General features: G+C 37.9%; 2 protein-coding genes across 3 annotated transcripts in view; one reads left to right on the top strand and one right to left on the bottom strand.

Moving 5' to 3' along the window:
* Positions 1–16,636, bottom strand: part of LOC5509180 (focadhesin) — a 30,423-nt gene extending 13,787 nt beyond the window's left edge. The window contains exons 1-19 of the mRNA XM_032378049.2: positions 16,561–16,636; positions 15,740–15,817; positions 15,308–15,462; positions 14,638–14,739; positions 14,326–14,427; positions 12,248–12,396; positions 11,488–11,555; positions 11,113–11,197; positions 9,966–10,093; positions 9,569–9,656; positions 9,122–9,324; positions 8,687–8,769; positions 7,830–8,007; positions 7,365–7,469; positions 2,764–2,990; positions 2,208–2,349; positions 1,817–1,951; positions 1,229–1,363; positions 349–502 (exon numbers count right to left, since the gene is read on the bottom strand). Of these exons, the coding sequence (XP_032233940.2) occupies positions 349–502; positions 1,229–1,363; positions 1,817–1,951; positions 2,208–2,349; positions 2,764–2,990; positions 7,365–7,469; positions 7,830–8,007; positions 8,687–8,769; positions 9,122–9,324; positions 9,569–9,656; positions 9,966–10,093; positions 11,113–11,197; positions 11,488–11,555; positions 12,248–12,396; positions 14,326–14,427; positions 14,638–14,739; positions 15,308–15,462; positions 15,740–15,817; positions 16,561–16,617 (2,374 nt within the window). The 5' untranslated portion in view covers positions 16,618–16,636. The remainder of the gene's footprint in view (positions 1–348; positions 503–1,228; positions 1,364–1,816; positions 1,952–2,207; positions 2,350–2,763; positions 2,991–7,364; positions 7,470–7,829; positions 8,008–8,686; positions 8,770–9,121; positions 9,325–9,568; positions 9,657–9,965; positions 10,094–11,112; positions 11,198–11,487; positions 11,556–12,247; positions 12,397–14,325; positions 14,428–14,637; positions 14,740–15,307; positions 15,463–15,739; positions 15,818–16,560) is intronic.
* Positions 16,637–16,827: 191 nt separating this feature from the next.
* On the top strand, positions 16,828–20,629 carry LOC5509179 (pygopus homolog 2). 2 transcript variants are annotated; one of them, XM_032378064.2, is made up of 4 exons: positions 16,828–16,972; positions 18,202–18,419; positions 19,170–19,235; positions 19,887–20,629. In XM_032378064.2, exons 1-4 carry the CDS (start codon positions 16,936–16,938, stop codon positions 19,890–19,892), a joined length of 327 nt encoding a protein of 108 aa, XP_032233955.1. In that variant the 5' UTR covers positions 16,828–16,935; the 3' UTR covers positions 19,893–20,629. The 2 variants fall into 2 exon arrangements, with proteins under 2 accessions (XP_032233955.1, XP_032233954.1); XM_032378063.2 differs by having other exon boundaries at positions 19,170–20,629.
* Positions 20,630–21,321: the final 692 nt, after the last annotated feature.

Below are 21,321 nucleotides of genomic sequence, written 5' to 3'. Positions count from 1 at the left end.
ACACTTCTCACCCACGCCTTTGCTTTTATCCAAAATTCGATGATAAATTAATTGAAGAAATCTCGAAATATACATCAAAAAAGAGAGCCAATTTTAATCGAAAATATCGCAATAGGATGCTTTCTGCGCTTGGTATTTTCCGATGACAAATAGCGGCCGACAGAAACTTTTAAACTCACAAAGCCGCTCTGATTTCATTTCTACATACTCAGACATACTTTTAGGAATTCAAATAGCCTGCATATTTTTGTTAACTCGTAGCTTAAAGGCATGGAGCTATAGTAAAGTCATGTTAACACTTCAATAGTAATGATTATATATAAGCGGAGGTTTATGTCTGTGGGATACCTGTGAGGGTGGCGAGAGAGAGCCTGTGCAGCAGAGCGATGTATGCATGTCCAGGAGGGGTTGAGCTGTCGAGGCTTTTTTCAACCTCTTGTGAATTTTCATTTTCTTGCGGCTTTCTTGACGCGCGTAGACGATCTTTTATGGGTAATGCGACCTGTGCACACGGATAATTAACAACATTTTTAACAAATGTAAATGTCATCATGTTTTACGGTATCAGGCATATCATCGATGCTATTGGCTCTGGTTATGCCACGTTGAAGAACGTTTGTTTGGAGTGAAGAGCGCATGAGACAGTCTTTAGCACTTTTGGTTTGAATGGGAGGGGGTTATTAGGAGGCTTAAAAGGCTTATGGCTCTAATGGAGGGGGAGAGGACGTGACGGAAAAACATGACGTGACGCTTCAAATAAGCCCATTTCACATCTAATAAGGCGCAAAATTTCTCTAAGTACTTAGCGAGTAATATCAAACAAAATATCAAGTGCGACTTTTTTTTTTTAAATTGATGCGACTTTTTGTAAAGTGTTATTGAAATTTGAGCTTTTCCTCCCTGAGCTGATACAAGCGCAAGGATGATCAAGGAAAAACTCAAAAACTATCCTAAAAAGCCAAAATCTGGGTATGCGCACTTCAGCCTCACGTTATTCGTGTTTTTAAAATCAGTCTGTAATAAGAAACCGATGGCAATTGTAAGAAATTGTATCTTCTTTCTCTATCTCAAATTGCGCATTTTCCAGGTTTCTTTCGTCATGTCGGGGGAGAGGGCTAAAAGAGATCAAACTTTGATCATCATAATCATAATCATGAATAAATATCACAAATATCATCACAACAATCTCTATAAATTGGTGTTGTTATAGATTTTATCGTTAATGTACCTCATCAGGCAGATGTTGAAGTTCGAAGTCCTCTGCACTGAAGTTTGCCAGAGCTGAAAACGCTGCACCAGAAACCCACGCAGTCCGGTATCTTGTCATTCTCCAGAGAAATCCCAGAACCTCCTGCTTGAACTCCTACATGGACAATGATGTGTCATTGTACGTCATATAAAATATTTTCCTTTTACTGTTTTAAAAGTGTAATATTCAATATAGATAACGCAGCATGTAGCCTCATTGGTTCGAGTCTATTAGTGATATTATCGTTTTTCTTCGTATGAAGAGACGATTTGCTGCCTTCTTCTATCCCAAATAAACCTTCAGCAAACTTGAAATTGTCGCGTGCGTTGCAAAATCATTATGACGGGAAATTGTCAAAACACAGGGAGTTTGAAGCCGATTTTGCGTAAAGTCAATGACTCTAGATAAAATAAAAAATAAAATGCCGTTCTAGTGTGAAGATCTATAACCTCGGGAGTAAAAATACAGTTTTCGATGGTTATTTTACAAATCAACCTCTCGAGAGCCAACCAGAGCGCGCGATTTGATGGATACCAGACCCCGAAAAAAATAACATCCCATATTCACCTGATACTGCTGTGTGTCTGTAGCGAGGCGTGGCACTAATGCAAAAAGTTCGCAAAGACACTTCATTACTGCAGGGCGCCTGTCATCTGATAACTTGGGCGCAAGGACACGCCACACAGTGCATAGATCTACCACCTGATGGCAAAACAGTGGGTATTAGACATACACCCTCTGAGGACTGAAAACTAACAAAATAAAGAGATGAACAAATACTGTGTATTATGGCGCGGTGACCTCCTATTATGGCGAAATTAATAAAATAAAATGAAGTAAAAAAAAACACAAATAATGAAATGAAATTCAACAAAAATAACCAAATGTAATATGTGACAAAGCTAGTAAAATCAAGATTAAAATAATAAAACTTAAGTTAAGTAGGAGGAAAACTAACCTCAGCCTCACACAAAGCCTTGATTCCTTGCAAGGAGAGTACTATGACGACAGCAGATTTTTCATCTCCTGCCATTTTGCCCGTGTGTTCATTGATAAGGTTAGACAGAATGCCGAGCATATCACCTCCATGTTGGGACGCCCTAGAAAATAAAGAGTCATTGCAAATACACTAAAAGCATTGTGCATATTTATTTGGCGCCAAAATAGAGATGCGACGGCTCAGTAAATCATGGCTTCATATCTAAAAATGTGGAGCAGGGGGTCTAAGTCTGAGCGAGTTTTCAGAGGTGTAAAAAGGCTGCCTCTGTGTGTTGGAGACTTGGTATCGTTTGCGGGATGGATGGCCCAGGGATCTCACCTCTACGGTTTGAGTAAATTAAGCAACATTAGCGGATATAGGGGGAGACAGGGAGGGTAGCAGGGGAATTGTTTTGGGATCGGCGGATTTCGGCAAGGTCGGTCGTATGAAAATATATAACATATATGAAAGTGTTCGAGAAAAAGGACGCTACTTTCCACAAATTTTAATCATTTTAAGAAAACATTATGATTACCTGTGTTTGCAGATATCCCTGATGGTAGCTGCCACAGAAACATTAACCTCCATCAACAGACCCTTGTCCGTAATGCCTGCCTTAGCACCCAATAGTGCCTTATGCAGGTGGGGAAAGACGCGATTTTGCTTCATCCAAACTCGACATACGAGACGGAGGGCTACTGATCGCAAAGCAGGAGAGAGGGATAGCGTCTGGACGGAACGCAAAACTGGAGCAACACTCAACTATGTGAAAACGAATGGAAATATAAAAAGTAAGAAACTGGAGCAACACTCAACTATGTGAAAACGAATGGAAATATAACAAGTAAGAAACTGGAGCAACACTCAACTATGTGAAAACGAATGGAAATATAACAAGTAAGAAACTGGAGCAACACTCAACTATGTGAAAACGAATGGAAATATAACAAGTAAGAAACTGGAGCAACACTCAACTATGTGAAAACGAATGGAAATATAACAAGTAAGAAACTGGAGCAACACTCAACTAAGTGAAAACGAATGGAAATATAACAAGTAAGAAACTGGAGCAACACTCAACTATGTGAAAACGAATAGAAATATAACAAGTAAGAAACTGGAGCAACACTCAACTATGTGAAAACGAATAGAAATATAACAAGCAAGAAACTGGAGCAACACTCAACTGGGTGAAAACGAATGGAAATAAAACAAGTAAGGAACTGGAGCAACACTCAACTATGTGAAAACGAATGGAAATATAACAAGAGACTGGAGCAACACTCAACTATGTGAAACGAATGGAAATATAACAAGTAAGGAACTGGAGCAACACTCAACTATGTGAAAACGAATGGAAATATAACAAGAGACTGGAGCAACACTCAACTATGAAAACGAATGGAAATATAACAAGTAAGGAACTGGAGCAACACTCAACTATGTGAAAACGAATGGAAATATAACAAGTAAGAAACTGGAGCAACACTCAACTATGTGAAAACGAATGGAAATATAACAAGTAAGAAACTGGAGCGACACTCAACTATGTGAAAACGAATGGAAATATAACAAGTAAGAAACTGGAGCAACACTCAACTATGTGAAAACGAATGGAAATATAACAAGTAAGAAACTGGAGCAACACTCAACTATGTGAAAACGAATGGAAATATAACAAGTAAGGAACTGGAGCAACACTCAACTATGTGAAAACGAATGGAAATATAACAAGAGACTGGAGCAACACTCAACTATGTGAAACGAATGGAAATATAACAAGTAAGAAACTGGAGCAACACTCAACTATGTGAAAACGAATGGAAATATAACAAGTAAGAAACTGGAGCAACACTCAACTATGTGAAACGAATGGAAATATAACAAGTAAGGAACTGGAGCAACACTCAACTATGTGAAAACGAATGGAAATATAACAAGTAAGAAACTGGAGCAACACTCAACTATGAAAACGAATGGAAATATAACAAGTAAGGAACTGGAGCAACACTCAACTATGTGAAAACGAATGGAAAAATAACAAGTAAGAAACTGGAGCAACATTCAACTATGAAAACGAATGGAAATATAACAAGAGACTGGAGCAACACTCAACTATGTGAAAACGAATGGAAATATAACAAGTAAGAAACTGGAGCAACACTCAACTATGTGAAACGAATGGAAATATAACAAGTAAGGAACTGGAGCGACACTCAACTATGAAAACGAATGGAAATATAACAAGTAAGAAACTGGAGCAACACTCAACTATGTGAAAACGAATGGAAATATAACAAGTAAGAAACTGGAGCAACACTCAACTATGAAAACGAATGGAAATATAACAAGTAAGGAACTGGAGCAACACTCAACTATGTGAAAACGAATGGAAAAATAACAAGTAAGAAACTGGAGCAACATTCAACTATGAAAACGAATGGAAATATAACAAGTAAGAAACTGGAGCAACACTCAACTATGTGAAAACGAATTGAAATATAACAAGTAAGAAACTGGAGCAACACTCAACTATGTGAAAACGAATGGAAATATAACAAGTAAGGAACTGGAGCAACACTCAACTATGTGAAAACGAATGGAAATATAACAAGAGACTGGAGCAACACTCAACTATGTGAAACGAATGGAAATATAACAAGTAAGGAACTGGAGCAACACTCAACTATGTGAAAACGAATGGAAATATAACAAGTAAGAAACTGGAGCAACACTCAACTATGAAAACGAATGGAAATATAACAAGTAAGGAACTGGAGCAACACTCAACTATGTGAAAACGAATGGAAAAATAACAAGTAAGAAACTGGAGCAACATTCAACTATGAAAACGAATGGAAATATAACAAGTAAGAAACTGGAGCAACACTCAACTATGTGAAAACGAATTGAAATATAACAAGTAAGAAACTGGAGCAACACTCAACTATGTGAAAACGAATGGAAATATAACAAGTAAGAAACTGGAGCGACACTCAACTATGTGAAAACGAATGGAAATATAACAAGTAAGAAACTGGAGCAACACTCAACTATGTGAAAACGAATGGAAATATAACAAGTAAGGAACTGGAGCGACACTCAACTATGTGAAAACGAATGGAAATATAACAAGTAAGAAACTGGAGCAACACTCAACTATGTGAAAACGAATGGAAATATAACAAGTAAGGAACTGAAGCAACACTCAACTATGTGAAAACTAATGGAAATATAACAAGTAAGAAACTGGAGCAACACTCAACTATGTGAAAACGAATGGAAATATAACAAGTAAGAAACTGGAGCAACACTCAACTATGTGAAACGAATGGAAATATAACAAGTAAGAAACTGGAGCAACACTCAACTATGTGAAACGAATGGAAATATAACAAGTAAGAAACTGGAGCAACACTCAACTATGTGAAAACGAATGGAAATATAACAAGTAAGAAACTGGAGCGACACTCAACTATGTGAAAACGAATGGAAATATAACAAGTAAGAAACTGGAGCAACACTCAACTATGTGAAAACGAATGGAAATATAACAAGTAAGGAACTGAAGCAACACTCAACTATGTGAAAACGAATGGAAATATAACAAGTAAGAAACTGGAGCAACACTCAACTATGTGAAAACGAATGGAAATATAACAAGTAAGAAACTGGAGCAACACTCAACTATGTGAAACGAATGGAAATATAACAAGTAAGAAACTGGAGCAACACTCAACTATGTGAAACGAATGGAAATATAACAAGTAAGAAACTGGAGCAACACTCAACTATGTGAAAACGAATGGAAATATAACAAGTAAGAAACTGGAGCAACACTCAACTATGAAAACGAATAGAAATATAACAAGTAAGAAACTGGAGCAACACTCAACTATGAAAACGAATGGAAATATAACAAGTAAGAAACTGGAGCAACACTCAACTATGTGAAAACGAATGGAAATATAACAAGTAAGGAACTGGAGCAACACTCAACTATGAAAACGAATAGAAATATAACAAGTAAGAAACTGGAGCGACACTCAACTATGTGAAAACGAATGGAAATATAACAAGTAAGAAACTGGAGCAACACTCAACTATGTGAAAACGAATGGAAATATAACAAGTAAGGAACTGAAGCAACACTCAACTATGTGAAAACGAATGGAAATATAACAAGTAAGAAACTGGAGCAACACTCAACTATGTGAAAACGAATGGAAATATAACAAGTAAGAAACTGGAGCAACACTCAACTATGTGAAAACGAATGGAAATATAACAAGTAAGGAACTGAAGCAACACTCAACTATGTGAAAACGAATGGAAATATAACAAGTGAGAAACTGGAGCAACACTCAACTATGTGAAAACGAATGGAAATATAACAAGTAAGAAACTGGAGCAACACTCAACTATGTGAAAACGAATGGAAATATAACAAGTAAGGAACTGGAGCAACACTCAACTATGTGAAAACGAATGGAAATATAACAAGTAAGGAACTGGAGCAACACTCAACTATGTGAAAACGAATGGAAATATAACAAGTGAGAAACTGGAGCAACACTCAACTACAACACTCAAGTACAAATCATGTCTCATGCATTTTTTTGTTGTGTCCGTCTTCCAGGTCTTTTTGGGGTGCAATATTATAAATATGAAACGTTGTGCTTCATGCTTATTTATCACCAGAAATAATCTTAATGTCAGGCAAATTATCGGCAACCTTTGTGTCAACGATATGGCTGTGTGTAAATGATGAGGTTCTGTTTATAAGGCACACTCTGACTTAAAAGATGGAGTACAGATAAAGTACAGTTTCAACCAGAACAGGAGGGGTGTCTTTGTAGCAAGGGACAAAACGCAAAACGCAAAACGTTTTTTTTTATCACTGCCGATTTCAATTACTCATTCTCTGTCATAAACAAGGAATTGCATAACAAGCTGTACATGTCTCTCTACTTTGTGGGTTGCTAGTTCTGGAATGGTGTATAGATCTGTAGCTTCAAATCGGGGTTGGACTCTCAAAAAACGCAAAACGTTTTTTTTTTTTAACACTGCCGATCACAATCACTCATTCTCTGTCATAAACAATGAATCGTAAACAAGCTATACATGACTCTCTACCTTGTGGGTTGCTAGTTCTGGAATGGTGTATAGGATCTGTAGCTTCAAATCGGGGTTGGCCTCTTTACCAAGCTTGTACAGAAGCAACGGCAAGAGATTAGGAGACTGCAAGGAAATTATGAGAAAATAATGTTAACAACAGGTGTTCTTATTAGAGAGTTGCGAATCCCAAGTATGGCACTTAGTTTCATCGGTATATTGAAAACTGTCATTGATAAACAGCTCTTTTAGTAATAGTTCTACATGTCTGCCAAATCTTATGAAAGAGGTCCCATATTAACTCTCTGAATTTTTACACCTCCGCACATTATAACATCTAAAAATTTCATATAAAAATTCCCTTAGGCTTGACATGAACTGCAGCCTCAAAGAATAGCATTCCACTGGGAATGCAGCCCACGATACTTTCAATATGAGAAGGTAACAGAATCAGGAGATCAACACATGAACAATGCATGATTTTACCTGTGATGGAACACTCTGAACAAGGTCTCCAAACACTGAAAGAACCTCTTGAAGAACAACAGCAGGGGTATCGAGCAACATGGCAGAAAGCAGGAGTGTTAGGTGGCTAGGACATGACTTGTGGGTAGAGAACGCAGCTTTAACACACTTCAGCCAGTGGATGCATGCATCAACATTGCTGATAAGTAGAAATATAAGTCATTTTCTAAGCAAGTACTATTTCAATATGTCAAGGACTGAAAAGCATTGAATGAAATTGGGTACTGTGCGTTTACATGAAAAAGTATGTGAGATCTTAAAAGTATTGTTTGAATATGCCAGGGGGAAAATTAGTTTTTTCATCCTGACTGGTTGTCAAGAGTGCACATATACATTCTTCAGACTTTATGATCGCAAGTTTAAATTTACAGCCAGCTGACAGAGCAAAAAAATGGCAAGTTTTCCCAAAATAAGGTCTGGTTAACTGGTCGGTAAGGTTGAATTTTTGCATAGCGGTTCTTTATGTTATGTAAACCAACAAATCAAAAAGTATTTTTTTCTAATGAATTCGTCTTCGAGATATGAGGCTTGAAGTGCAATTTTCAATTGTTCAAAGTATGAATTCTCCTCGATTTTTAGGGAGAAGTCGGGCTCTGATCAGAAATTAAGCCAACTTTGCTCGCTAATATCTAAATTTCATATCTTCTAAATTTCTTTAAAATTTGGAATTAAGCTGTTGGTCAAAGGAACTCCTTGTATGCGGAATCTTGAGCTTATATATTAAGAATTGGAAAATTTCATCCCATTTTTTTCCTCTGTCCAGCCAGCTAGCATTTTACAATTATCTCTTCTTAATAGTTTTGTTATGAACACTTTACCTGAAAAGCTTGCAGGCTAGGATTGAGCAGGACTCAAGGCATCGTAGCCAAGGGCTTGGGAAGATCTCACTTTGCTGTGGCTCCTGTTAAATATTTTCTCAGAAAAAATGCAATAGAGAACCAAGACAGGGTATTTCTTTGCATCCTCGACCCAGCGCACCTCGGCCTTCGCGTGCACAGGGTTCCCAATATTCGAAAATAAAACATTTCCGAATCACCCACAATGGGAGCCGGCTAGCAGGCTACGTAGACAGGGGCCCTCAGTAGTGGGAAAATAATCAGAGTTCTAAAGAGACATTAAAATAGGCTGCTGGATGACTATGACATTGATACCAAGGTAATAATCAGGAGCGGCATGCATTGATTTAGTCACCTGTCATATCCTTCTTCTGTCTTTCATCTGCATGGCCCCCAAATATTTTTCTAAAAAATCACCTGTTCATCGTTGATGTCTGGTGGTGGTATTCTAAGAATCTCATCTACCAACTTCATGGCCTGTGTCGCCACTAAGGGTTTGTCAGGAAGGAATTGCCCAGGTGTGGAAAGTAGACGCAGAATGGCAGGGAAGATGCTAATGGCGGCAACTCTCTCATGAACAGTAAGCTCTGTTATTGGCATCCAACTGATAATGATGAGCCCTAGGAATGAATCAGATATAAACCATTTGAAAACTATATTGCTAGTTATTTACCTTTTTTCATATCACAAACTAAATATTTAGTTAAATTTGTATTTTTTACACAATTTTGCCAGCCAGACAAGAGTACAACTGGAATTTTGAATTGTTTTCTTTATTTCAAGCCCTGGGAAACCTAAATTCCCCTAGCCTCCTAGCAAACGATTCAGGAAGTAAAGGTAGGGATAGGAATTAAGCATACTTACAGATATTGCAAATATGTTCAGAATAAATTGCTGGTGACTCCATCAAAAGAGCAGCTAAAGACCATAGAGCAGTAGCATTCTTGAGAACCTATAGCAACATTCAATGAAAAGCTCAATTCATTAAAAAAAAACATAAAACATAAAACAAAACAATATGGCAGAAATTTAATTCACATGTTATGAACAGTAAATCAAAGCTCTGAAAAGGCTGTTTACTAAAGAATAAGAGAATACAAAAAATAAAACTATTATTTTTTATATGCATGATGCACAGATGACATCTTAGCAAAAAGACCCCCAAAGTCCCCCAAAAAACGTTGGTTATTTTTTTTAACCTGCCCCCTCCATTTAAACTTTTGAATCCACTATGATTATTTCTGATGTGATTCAATCATACCAAGGGCGACTTTTGTTGTAGCTTGGACAGCACAACAAGTGATGACAAGATGTCCATCCCAAGGCGCAGCCTTTCATGGCAAAGTGACAACAGAGAGAATGCGACATTCTGTACAAGGTCCACTTTACCTGAAACAGAAATATACAGAATCTTAAGGTTACGTTTAACCTTCACGACCTAGTCGTGTTAGAAATAAAATGTGTGCGCCAGACTTTTGGTAATAGCAAAAAACTACACATACTTTGATTTGTGATATAATTGAGCATCTACCCCTGGCTGTTTTTTCTATGAGGATTTTATTTTTTATTTTTTAGTAAGGGGCGGAAATATGCAAGACCATACTCTGTTGTCTTCAGTGAAAATGTTGGTACCTTTACTGCACGCCTATGTTCACGCAATATGTCTTATTTCCATCAGCACATGTAAATCTTCAAAAGGGGTTTTTTATTTTATCCATATCGTTTTCCATCAAGAGCTATTTTATTTCAAAGTTGCTGTATGCAAATTTTGGCTATTCAGCCTTTTGGTGAGAATAACTTTTGATTAAAAAAAATAAAAAAAAACAAATTTGAAGCAAGGCTATCGTTCTACATGTCTGCCAAATTATATGAAAATCGGACAAATTTTTAGTGCTTTTTAGTTTCGCTATTAATGCGCCTCTAAAGGTCGTGAGGTCCCATATTAACTCTCCAATTTCCAACACTTTCGCACCTTATAACATCTTCCACGCAAACCAAATCCAACGCAAACCAAATCTAGTACCCTAGCAAATGACCTAAACAAATCATTTTTGCAGATAAACATTTTTCGACATTTTTTTAGTGTGACAAGAACAGTAACCTAAACAAAGCATACACCTATTTCAATTAACATTGTTGGTGCAAATGGCGAGTGGCAAATGGTAGTTGTAAGACAAATCGGGGCTTGTAGGTATAATTACCCCTTTTAAGAGTTAAGAGTAAGCAAACTAATCGCACAAGTTCATCACAAACGTGGGCACTTAAAACAAGTAAGAAGACTAGGAAATATCTGTGCTTGAATGACATTCTAAACTAAAGAGAAAAAAAACTCCTTGAGCAGTGGTATAATATTTCAAAAAGTGATAATATCCCTGACGTTTCCTTAAGATTAAAATTGTATAACTTACTTGACATGAAGTCTGCATGTTGCATCATCCATTTTGCAAGCTGCTGGGCGAAATATGTGGTTTGCCCAATATGCAAAGCATCAACCTAAAGTATCAGATCAGAGAGTTAAGATTTATTTCCAATATAGATATTAAAAGTTAGCCTCCTCTGCAGCCATCTAGAGTGTTTTTTACTTTCAGTATTTTTATGACTTGGGGTTCCTGTGGCGAGTTGAACTGGAACTGGAAGCTGGAAGAGGGGAGGGGACACTCTTTCCCACTAACCAGGCCCCCACTCTTTCTTGAATATGCCACAGGAAGCCCGAAATCGAAAAAGCATTTTTCTACTCGAGACGCCTGCGTTGTATGTGCAGAAGGAAGGTAGCTATTTCATACCTGAAGGTAAGACTGAATGAAAACCAGCATATCAATAATAATGAGGGCAAGTTGCTTACTGTCATCATCTGAAAAAAGGGCAACTTAATAATAGATATTGAATTAAATATTTTACCATGTAATGAATTATATTGATGCCAAATTGTTTTAAAGTGAACTACTTTTATGGTGTTTCGATCAAGTTTGGCTTGCTAATGTGTTTGGCACAACAGAGAGCTTAAGCAAATCAACACAAATACAAATATTGGCATTTTCTCATATTTTCATGTTCTTTGTGCATGGTCATGGACATCATCGTTTGTTTTGGAATATTCAACTTGCTTAAGCTCTAATAAATCAGTAGTACAGGTATCTTTTCTAGGACAGGGGCGGCGAAACAGTCCGATAAGTAGGTGGGTCGAAAGTTGGGGGGAGCGGTGGGTAGTGGTTTCAAATTCTTAAGCACTATTTATAAAAACGTGGGGATAACCCACATAGGTTTTTTTGCACAGGATTTTAAACTGTTCACCAAATTTGTTGTCAGTTTCACATGTACCAGTTCCTTTTGAAAAAAACAGTTCATATATACAGAAGCATCCGCTCAGAAAAGTGGGGGGGGGGGGGGAGGGATGTGCCCCTCCCCTTCTGCTGCCACGGTAGGGTTTAGGTTTGATAACCTTAATTAATACATTCTTAATTTCACACACAAAAAGTGCATAAACTTCCCAGGATCTGCTCTTTATCATTGGTCACACTATATAAATCATCTATAGTTTAGTACCTTCTTTAATCAGTGCATTTTCAGCAGCATCAAGTAGAGTTCTTTGTATTTGAATCTGAAGTGCAGGATCTGCAGAGGGTCGTGGATCCACCAGCACAAAGTGAAGAAAGGGCTCCAACATCTTATAAACACTGTGACCATCACAGCCCCTGAAACCAAACAGGAATAAGTGCAACAATAGTCAATCCAAGAATTTTGTTCCACAGGAAGCACTAGAAAAGCTATACAAAGCCCTAGTTGAACAATTCTTCAATAACCCACTATCCATCTGAGACAAAGACAAACAAAATGAATTTGAATAAATAAAGTTTATGACAAATCAGCGCCCTATCTAAAATATCAATTTACCAAGAGTAAGGGACTGTCAAAAACATTTAAGAAACCGTGATACAGATCTAGCACTTCCAAAGCCAAGGACAAAGTGAGTTAAGGTAAGGTTAGATGGGTGGGGTAGGTGGAAAGAGAACAGGTAAGGTATAGTGAAGGTAGTTGAAGTCAGGTGAGGTATAGTGAAGGTAGTTGAAGTCAGTTGAGGTATAGTGAAGGTAGTTGAAGTCAGGTAAGGTATAGTGAAGGTAGTTGAAGTCAGTTGAGGTATAGTGAAGGTAGTTGAAGTCAGTTGAGGTATAGTGAAGGTAGTTGAAGTCAGGTAAGGTATAGTGAAGGAAGTTGAAGTCAGGTAAGGTATAGTGAAGGTAGTTGAAGTCAGTTGAGGTATAGTGAAGGTAGTTGAAGTCAGGTAAGGTATAGTGAAGGAAGTTGAAGTCAGTTGAGGTATAGTGAAGGTAGTTGAAGTCAGGTAAGGTATAGTGAAGGTAGTTGAAGTCAGTTGAGGTATAGTGAAGGTAGTTGAAGTCAGTTGAGGTATAGTGAAGGTAGTTGAAGTCAGGTAAGGTATAGTGAAGGAAGTTGAAGTCAGGTAAGGTATAGTGAAGGTAGTTGAAGTCAGTTGAGGTATAGTGAAGGTAGTTGAAGTCAGGTAAGGTATAGTGAAGGAAGTTGAAGTCAGTTGAGGTATAGTGAAGGTAGTTGAAGTCAGGTAAGGTATAGTGAAGGTAGTTGAAGTCAGTTGAGGTATAGTGAAGGTAGTTGAAGTCAGTTGAGGTATAGTGAAGGTAGTTGAAGTCAGGTAAGGTATAGTGAAGGAAGTTGAAGTCAGGTAAGGTATAGTGAAGGTAGTTGAAGTTACGTAAGGCATAGTGAAGGTAGTTGAAGTCAGGTAAGGTATAGTGAAGGTAGTTGAAGTCAGGTAAGGTATAGTGAAGGTAGTTGAAGTTAGGTAAGGCATAGTGAAGGTAGTTGAAGTCAGGTAAGGTATAGTGAAGGTAGTTGAAGTCAGGTAAGGTATAGTGAAGGAAGTTGAAGTCAGGTAAGGTATAGTGAAGGTAGTTGAAGTCAGTTGAGGTATAGTGAAGGTAGTTGAAGTCAGGTAAGGTATAGTGAAGGTAGTTGAAGTCAGGTAAGGTATAGTGAAGGTAGTTGAAGTCAGGTAAGGTATAGTGAAGTAAGATGAAGTACTGTAAGATCAATTGAGCTGAAGTCATTTCAGGTGAGGCAAGGTAAAGAAATGTATGTACTCACAGTAGTGAAATGAGGTTACAATACTGGACAAAAATGTTGCCACTGATGCATTACTTTTTAACTGTACACACTGTAGAATTTCACAAAGATTCCTCCCTGCCCCCTCCCCCAGTTAATTGTTGTTCAAGGTTAGCAGTCTCTTACACATTTCAGAACTGTAATATACATTGAAAGTGATAAGGGGTGGAGTGTCAATCTGGTGTGCACATAGGGGCTGCACAGCATGTGTTTACACAGGGAGGGAGGGAGGGAGGGGGGTGCATGTACACCCATCTTAGGCCACAAAATGTGGCTCATCCCTTATTCTATATTTTCAAATAATATCTCTCCACATAAATCACCTATGACTGCTTCCCCATCATTACCAAATATTGTGAATGCGCCTGTCAGTGGGGAGGAAACTAATCAACTAGCAAGAGGCATGACAACAGGTTTTGTCTAGCATTGTATCTGAGTTGAAGTCAAGTGAGGCAAGGTAAAGTAAAACCTATAGTTACCTGTGCTGTTGATGTTCAAGTAGCAGACTAACTTGATCAACTAACAGACTTGAAGCATTTGGTTGACTGACCAGTATAGAAATAAAGGGGTGTGGAGACTTCCTGAAACATAGAACCACCATATGTATCAGCCTTCTAAATAACCCAATATGTTTGTCTATCAACCAGTATGCGCAAACATAACAGATTGCAAACAAACCTTTACGCAACTCTGACCTCTAATGTTGCAGACATATGCATGACTCTAAATATTTAATGGTTTTATTGGACATAAAATGCTGTAAAAGAAAGCACCAGACATGATCTCCTTACCTCAGTCCATATGGACAAGTGTAGTGCTGGCTGTGTTTTTTGATGTAGGTCACTTGAAGGAGGAGAAGGCTTGTGATGGCTTGCACGGCAGAGCTTGCATTACTACAAGGAATATCAGATCAACTTACATTTATCACTTTGAGTTTCGAAAAGCTAAGTTTGAAAGTTGCTCTGTCTCTTTTCCCTAATCCAACTTACATAACCACACACAGGGGCGTAGCCAGGGGGTGGCCCAAGGGGCCCGAGCCCCCCCTTCTAGCAGCCAAAAATACAGTAAATGTATGAGACATTATCTAAAATACAGGAGAAAATGCCTTGAAAGTCCCCTTTGAGCCCCCTCCTGTATAAAATCCTGGCTACACTGCTGACACACTAGGGTTGAGCCTAGGAACACTGACCACTTCGATCCTTGGAAAGCAAGGCCAAAACTAAGGCCCCATACCCACACCCAAAATGTGTGGGGGGTGGTGGGGGAAGGGGTAGGGGGTGAGAGGAGGAGTGGGATTCACTCTACCAAATTAAAGTACTTAAAAAACTAAAAATAGCCAAAACAATTAGAGGGGGTGACTCAACTCCCCAGTTCCCCCTCTTTGCAGCCTCTCCATACTACAGGCTATAACTGCAACTGTCTATAGCCCTCCCATCTTGCAAATGTAAATGTGATTCATACCTTGCAGCTGGGATTACATTTAGCAATCCTGTTAATACGTAGTTAAACTGGGCGTGTCCTTCTCGCACAAGTTGTAACCAACATTGACAGCAAGCTGAGCTGACAGCACTAGCTAAACTGGTGCAGTAATCCCATAATAGGTGAATTTCTGGGATCTAAAGGAGGAGAAATACAAGGAAATCTTATATGCATGTTCATTTTATAGGAATTATAAGAAAAGGGATTTCAGAAAAGGGAAGTCAGGCATATAAGTGAACATCCTTTATGTGATATATGAGGGCCAATTTTCTTGAAAACTGTAAAAGCCTGTGATTTTACCCTGTAATAAAAATTGCTTGATAATTTAGGCAAATTCTACTGTTAAATAGAGGGAAGCACCCCAAAGTATTATTTTCATAGGTGCTTTTTGTAAACTATGTAAACATACAGTACCTCATGGGCAACTTTCTCATCAAGAAGCTTGCCATCCTTAAGTTTATCTTTAATGGCTGCAAGCAGCTTTGATGCACCCTACAAAAAATGCATTATTCAACAGATGTTGCTATTTACAAACAAAGACGGCATAGCAGTGCATACTTTACCCATGGGGAGTACCTGTTAAATACACAAAACCAGGGGTCCAGGCTGAGCTGGTTTGGTGGATCAAGATTATAGATTAAAGTTTGGGACTGATGATTATTCATATACAGGGTCTCAGTGCTAAATTGTTTTTTACCACTTGTTTTAACACTACCTATGAAGAGCTGCTACTTTTCCTATCCGACTTTGACTCTATGGAGGAGGGAAACCAGCCCAGGATTTTACTTGTACATCAGGAACGCTACCTTACACCTAAAATTCTGACGCTTGTATAAGCTTAATCAATGTTTTTGCACATATTGGCACTGCTTGGTTTCCTTGGATGTTTTGATAATAGTAGATAATTAAATTATTTGCTGTAAGGACATTATTTCATATTGGGTTTCTCCCTCCTGAAGCAGCTAGACTTGTAGGGGAAGAATGTCATCGAGGTAATATTATAATAGTCGCGCTTAGCCGTTGGTGACAGAATTTCAGTTAAAGTCTGAGATGTATAGTCTGGTTCTTTCCATTTGTCTTGAAAACTGATGAAGAGCGGGAAAAGGAAAGTTCTTAAGAGCACCCAACTTGTTTTCCGTTTCAAGAGAAGATTTATGACTTGATTTATGTGTAATTACCTAAGATCATTAGAAATCAAATTTTTTTCGGTAAATCATAAAAGGTTGTTGTATTACCTGGGCTTGGACGGATATATTATCAAAAGCGAAGCGATTTCTTCCTTCGTCCGCCATTACTGCGGGCCACAGGGTGACCAAGAGTCCCGCGTAAAATTCATACCCCTTCGAATACATCAAAGACAAAAAAATTGCTACACGAAATTTTAATAAGATGCATTTCATATGTCACTACTAGAAGTAGATTTTGGAATGGCATTTATTTTGTGGAATTAAATAAATAAATTAATTAATATTTTGTGGAAGTTATTTTTCTGAGCCTGTGGTAAAGGTGCAGCGGCTTCCCGCTAGCGGCCATCTTAGCGTCTTCTCAATTCACGAATGCCCTCCACACGAGAGGCGTCGTTTTGACCGGAAAATTTAAAAAAATACGCTATGCCAAGGGAAAGAAAGCTTCCAGCTAGACTCAGAGGTAATCATAGATGATTCTTTTGCAGATTTATAACGGAAATCATTTTATTTCTGTCACACTGTCACGAAACTCCGTGACATGATATTGACACGCGAAGCAAAACACAATCAGCAATAATCTTGTTAGTGTTGTATATTCCCACACAACATTTCTTAGTTGTCTCTAATTAATGAATAACTTCTCGTGTCGCATATTCTATGCTTATAATGTGGGTTTGTTATTTGGCCGTAGTAATGAACTTTTAATAACAATGTTTTGTTAACATTTCCCTTCGTGCACTTGACCTTAAACTTGTAATTTCTTCCTCTGTACTGATTCAGGAAATTCAAGTTACATCGCTTATACCTCAAAATGATTGCAAAGCGTTTTTTATTTCTAGATACTTTTATGTTTATATTCTTATGAAAATAGTTATATATATATTTTTCTAGACTTTTATACTAGTGAGATGAGTCCTAAAAATTGCAACATATTTAGGCAAATATTCGGGCGAGGCGTTATTCCTATTTTTTTTATCTTAGGTAGGGTGCTTATTCGAACAACTACAGTAGAAAAGTAATGGCAATAGCAATTAATAATCTAAACCAACTCTTTTTGAGCCCTGAAAAAAAAATTCTACATTGGTGCTACATAATGTTTGACTTTGCTACATACATGACAGACTAGATTTTTGTTTGTCTTTAGTCTTTACTACCTGGGGAACACACCAGGCCCGTACCCAGAGGGGGTGTAGGAGGTGCCAACGCACCCCCCTTCACCCTCACAATGGCTGAAGGTCCACTGCAGGTTCTCAATAGACATGCTATTTGTAGACAAAACTGTAAAGCAAAAGTTAGATCAATCTGGTGTATAGCCAAATCCGACAATAAACGTCCCATGGAGATACTGCAAAGGCATTAAAAAAATCCCTTTTTGTTTTTTTAACAAAAAAAATTAGGTCAAAAAATTAGTTTTTTTCGAAAAAAAATAAGGTCTACTTTTTTGGATTCCACACACCCCCAAGAAAAATCCTGGGTACGGGCCTGAACACTACATTTTTCTTATTATCTTTAGACTTTGCTACCCAAAGAACACACTACATTAATGTTGTTTGTGGTTAGGCTCTGTTCTAGGTAGCACAGTGCATTTTATTTTGTGTTCGTCTACCTGGAAAAAGCAATACATATTTGTTTGTTTGTATTTAAACTCTGTTACTCCAGAAGGCAACATATTTGCTTGTTTGTTTTTAGACTCTGCTACTTCAGAAGACATAGAGGCGGCTGAAGGGGAAAGCAGTGGTTCTGCGTCAGACAGTCCCCACCTAAAACACATGAGAAAGGGATCAACATCCAGTTCATCAGATCTGGCCAGCCCTATTGACAGGATGGCAACGAATCCAGCCATGAATACAGCCCAACCCACTATGCAAGCCATGGCTCAATATAATCTCAACCACGCGATGGGACAGGTGTGATATTGATTGATTTATTATAGGTATTTTTTTGGTCAAACCTTGGTAAATACATTTGAGCTTGGATGATGATACTGGATCAATGGTTAACCTTGAAGTTACAATTATGTTCCCTCCTTTTGTCAGAAAAAACAACAAGATGTATGAAAAATTACCTCGTCTAATCATATTTAGTACAATAATATCATCAATTTTATTATGCAAATTTTATCTCTCAAACGTAAAAGATAGACTTGATAGAATGTTTCTCAGGATATCATGTCTCTTAAACTTCCATAATCACATAATGTATGTTTGAATATTGTTTTGCTTGTTATGTCTGTTTGTGATTTTATTAATCGTGTTAGTACATTGTATCTCATTAGGAAAAAACATGACATACAATCTTGGAAAAGTTTATAATGAAATGAATTAGCTACTATTCAATTGATTCATCTTTACAGTATATCGTAAAATTGAAAACCTTTTTGCAATATGATGCTTTTATTTCACAATTCACTTTCTTTCTCCCAAGGAGCTGATGAACAAGTTTTTTTTTTTTTTTTTTTTTTTTATAGCTGAGGTTTTTGGTTTCACAATATATGTAAACAGGTGATTTAGAACACTTTTATGGGAAGTTTTGGGGAGTTCAGACACTCCACTTTCCCAGGAAGTTAAAATTATCATTAGAATTTCATATAATCATGTAATAAAGTAATAATAGTCTTACCATTGTATATATTTAATGTGTATGTTTTTACTTATCAGACCTCCGACTACAACAGTGGAGCATCAAGTGAGCCTATCTACCCATGCGGGATTTGCCAGAAAGAGGTGAATGACGACGATGATGCTATTCTTTGTGAGACTGGCTGCGGTAGATGGTATCACAGAGTCTGCACAGGGTTGACAATAATGGCGTACAACTTGCTTACAGCGGAAACGTCTGCTGAATGGGTGTGCAACTCCTGTATCGAGTCGAAAAACATTCCTCTAGTTAAACTTATAACTTAGTACTTGCCCCATTAGCTCATTGATGCTTGAAACAACCATAGCTACTAAATCAGCCATTTAGGGCTGAAAGAATTCCTGTTTGTCAGGCTAGTCTTGTGCATATTGTTCTGTGCCTGCTCGACTTCTAAGAGTTTGATACTACTTGACAGATGGTTTTGTGTCAGGCAGGGTTGATCTAGCTTTTCGCTTAAGGGGGAGGAGAAGGGGGGGTGTTGACTCAATGACAAAGGAGGGTTTGTATTTTTTTAATTACATTTGGCTATCTAACTCACACCGACACAAATTTCTGACAAAATTTTTGCACCCCCCCCCCCCCCCCCCCGGCCCAACTCTTCAATTCTCTGGGCACTTTGTTAAACAAAACATGGCAAAAGGGATGGATAGGGGCATTTTTTGCACATTTAACACTCCTTTGGCAGTCCAAAACGAGGTTTAAATCCCCTAAAGGCCTGATTTTTGATATTTTCCCAGACCTAAGCAGGGATTCAACACATGGCAGGTGGTAGAGTCTCTGGCCTTAAACTGCCCATACAACTCAGTGCGTGTGAATCTACCCTTACACGGCTATGTAGTAAACCTGTAGTCATTCAAACAATTCTGCAAGGGGCAAAATTATGTATTTATAAGCTAGTTCAGTTTACGTAGTCATGGATCACACATACGTTTTTTTATATATTCATTTCTCCGCCGTATAAGCTGATATCAGGAGAAAGCAGAGTAAACAACAATAACATTTTGTTTATATGCAAGGAGTAAAGTAGATTTTTTTAGGGGGAGGGGCTTAGTAGAAGATTGCAGTAATACCTTATAAAGGGAGTTCACACGAGAAAACTCACTAAAAAATGAAGAAAGTTACTTTGTCAGCATCAAAAAATTGGAAAGCTTTCATTTTACCCCCTTTTATCATCAGAATTGTACTCTGGATGCCAGAGGCTCGTCGATTCGCATTTTTTTTTTGTCCATTCCCTTGGAGGTAAGCGTTATCGGCAGCTAACTGTACCTCGGGAGTTAAAGTGGCCGTTTAAGAGGTACCGCTGTAAATCTGCTAACACCCCCGCCATTTATACCACTATAGTTTTTTTTTTTAACATAGAAAGAAGCGGTTAATAGGATTCATGATATTTCATGCAGTTGAACTATCATGGTTGCAAATATTCAACAGCGATCAAACTTGTAAATTTTCTTTCTTGTCAATAAAAGCAATGCAAAACCTTGTAATGAATTACTTGGGCTTACAATGCGAAAATCTCGTCATCCTTCCGCGCTAGCAAAACAAGAACGCCAGCCCAGCGAAATACAGAGAAAAGAGGCCTATGCTAAGAGTGCATCGTCATACTCGATTAGACCATAAAAATTTTTTTGTCAGTGATGTGCAAGTGCGTATACAGCTATTTCAATAAACGTTGTCAAAGAGCGCTCTGCCGCACACGAACTTCGTTCAACGCTATCAGGATGGCAGAACAGTCTGATAATTGTCTAAATATGTATCTGCGCGTCCTTAAACAAGTAACAAGGGTGGGTTTGACACCTATCCTGAAACTACACTAAGCAGTTACACTAAAAGAAAACCTGCTGGCAAAGTGCCTGATCGAAATAGCAACGACGACGGCGACCGACTGCAGGGAGAACCCACAAAAAGCTTTCATACTTTGCGCTCAATTGTAAGCTAGTTTTGATAAAATTCACTTGTTTATGTATTCCCCCAAAAAACATAGTAAAGCCTGTATCACCCATTAATGTAATAACACCCATAAATGTTATAACAACCATAAATGTAATAACAGTCACCCATAAATGTTATAACAACCATAAATGTCAGAACACATCGCCCATAAATGTAATAAACAGTCAACCATAAATGTAAGAACACGTCGCCCAAAAGTGTCGTGAACGAAATTACTAATCT

The sequence above is a fragment of the Nematostella vectensis genome, chromosome 5, assembly GCF_932526225.1.
Source record: "Nematostella vectensis chromosome 5, jaNemVect1.1, whole genome shotgun sequence".
Lineage (NCBI taxonomy): Eukaryota > Metazoa > Cnidaria > Anthozoa > Actiniaria > Edwardsiidae > Nematostella > Nematostella vectensis.
The sequence above is the reverse complement of the archived record's forward strand: the minus strand, read 5'-3'. Positions and strand labels throughout refer to the sequence as shown.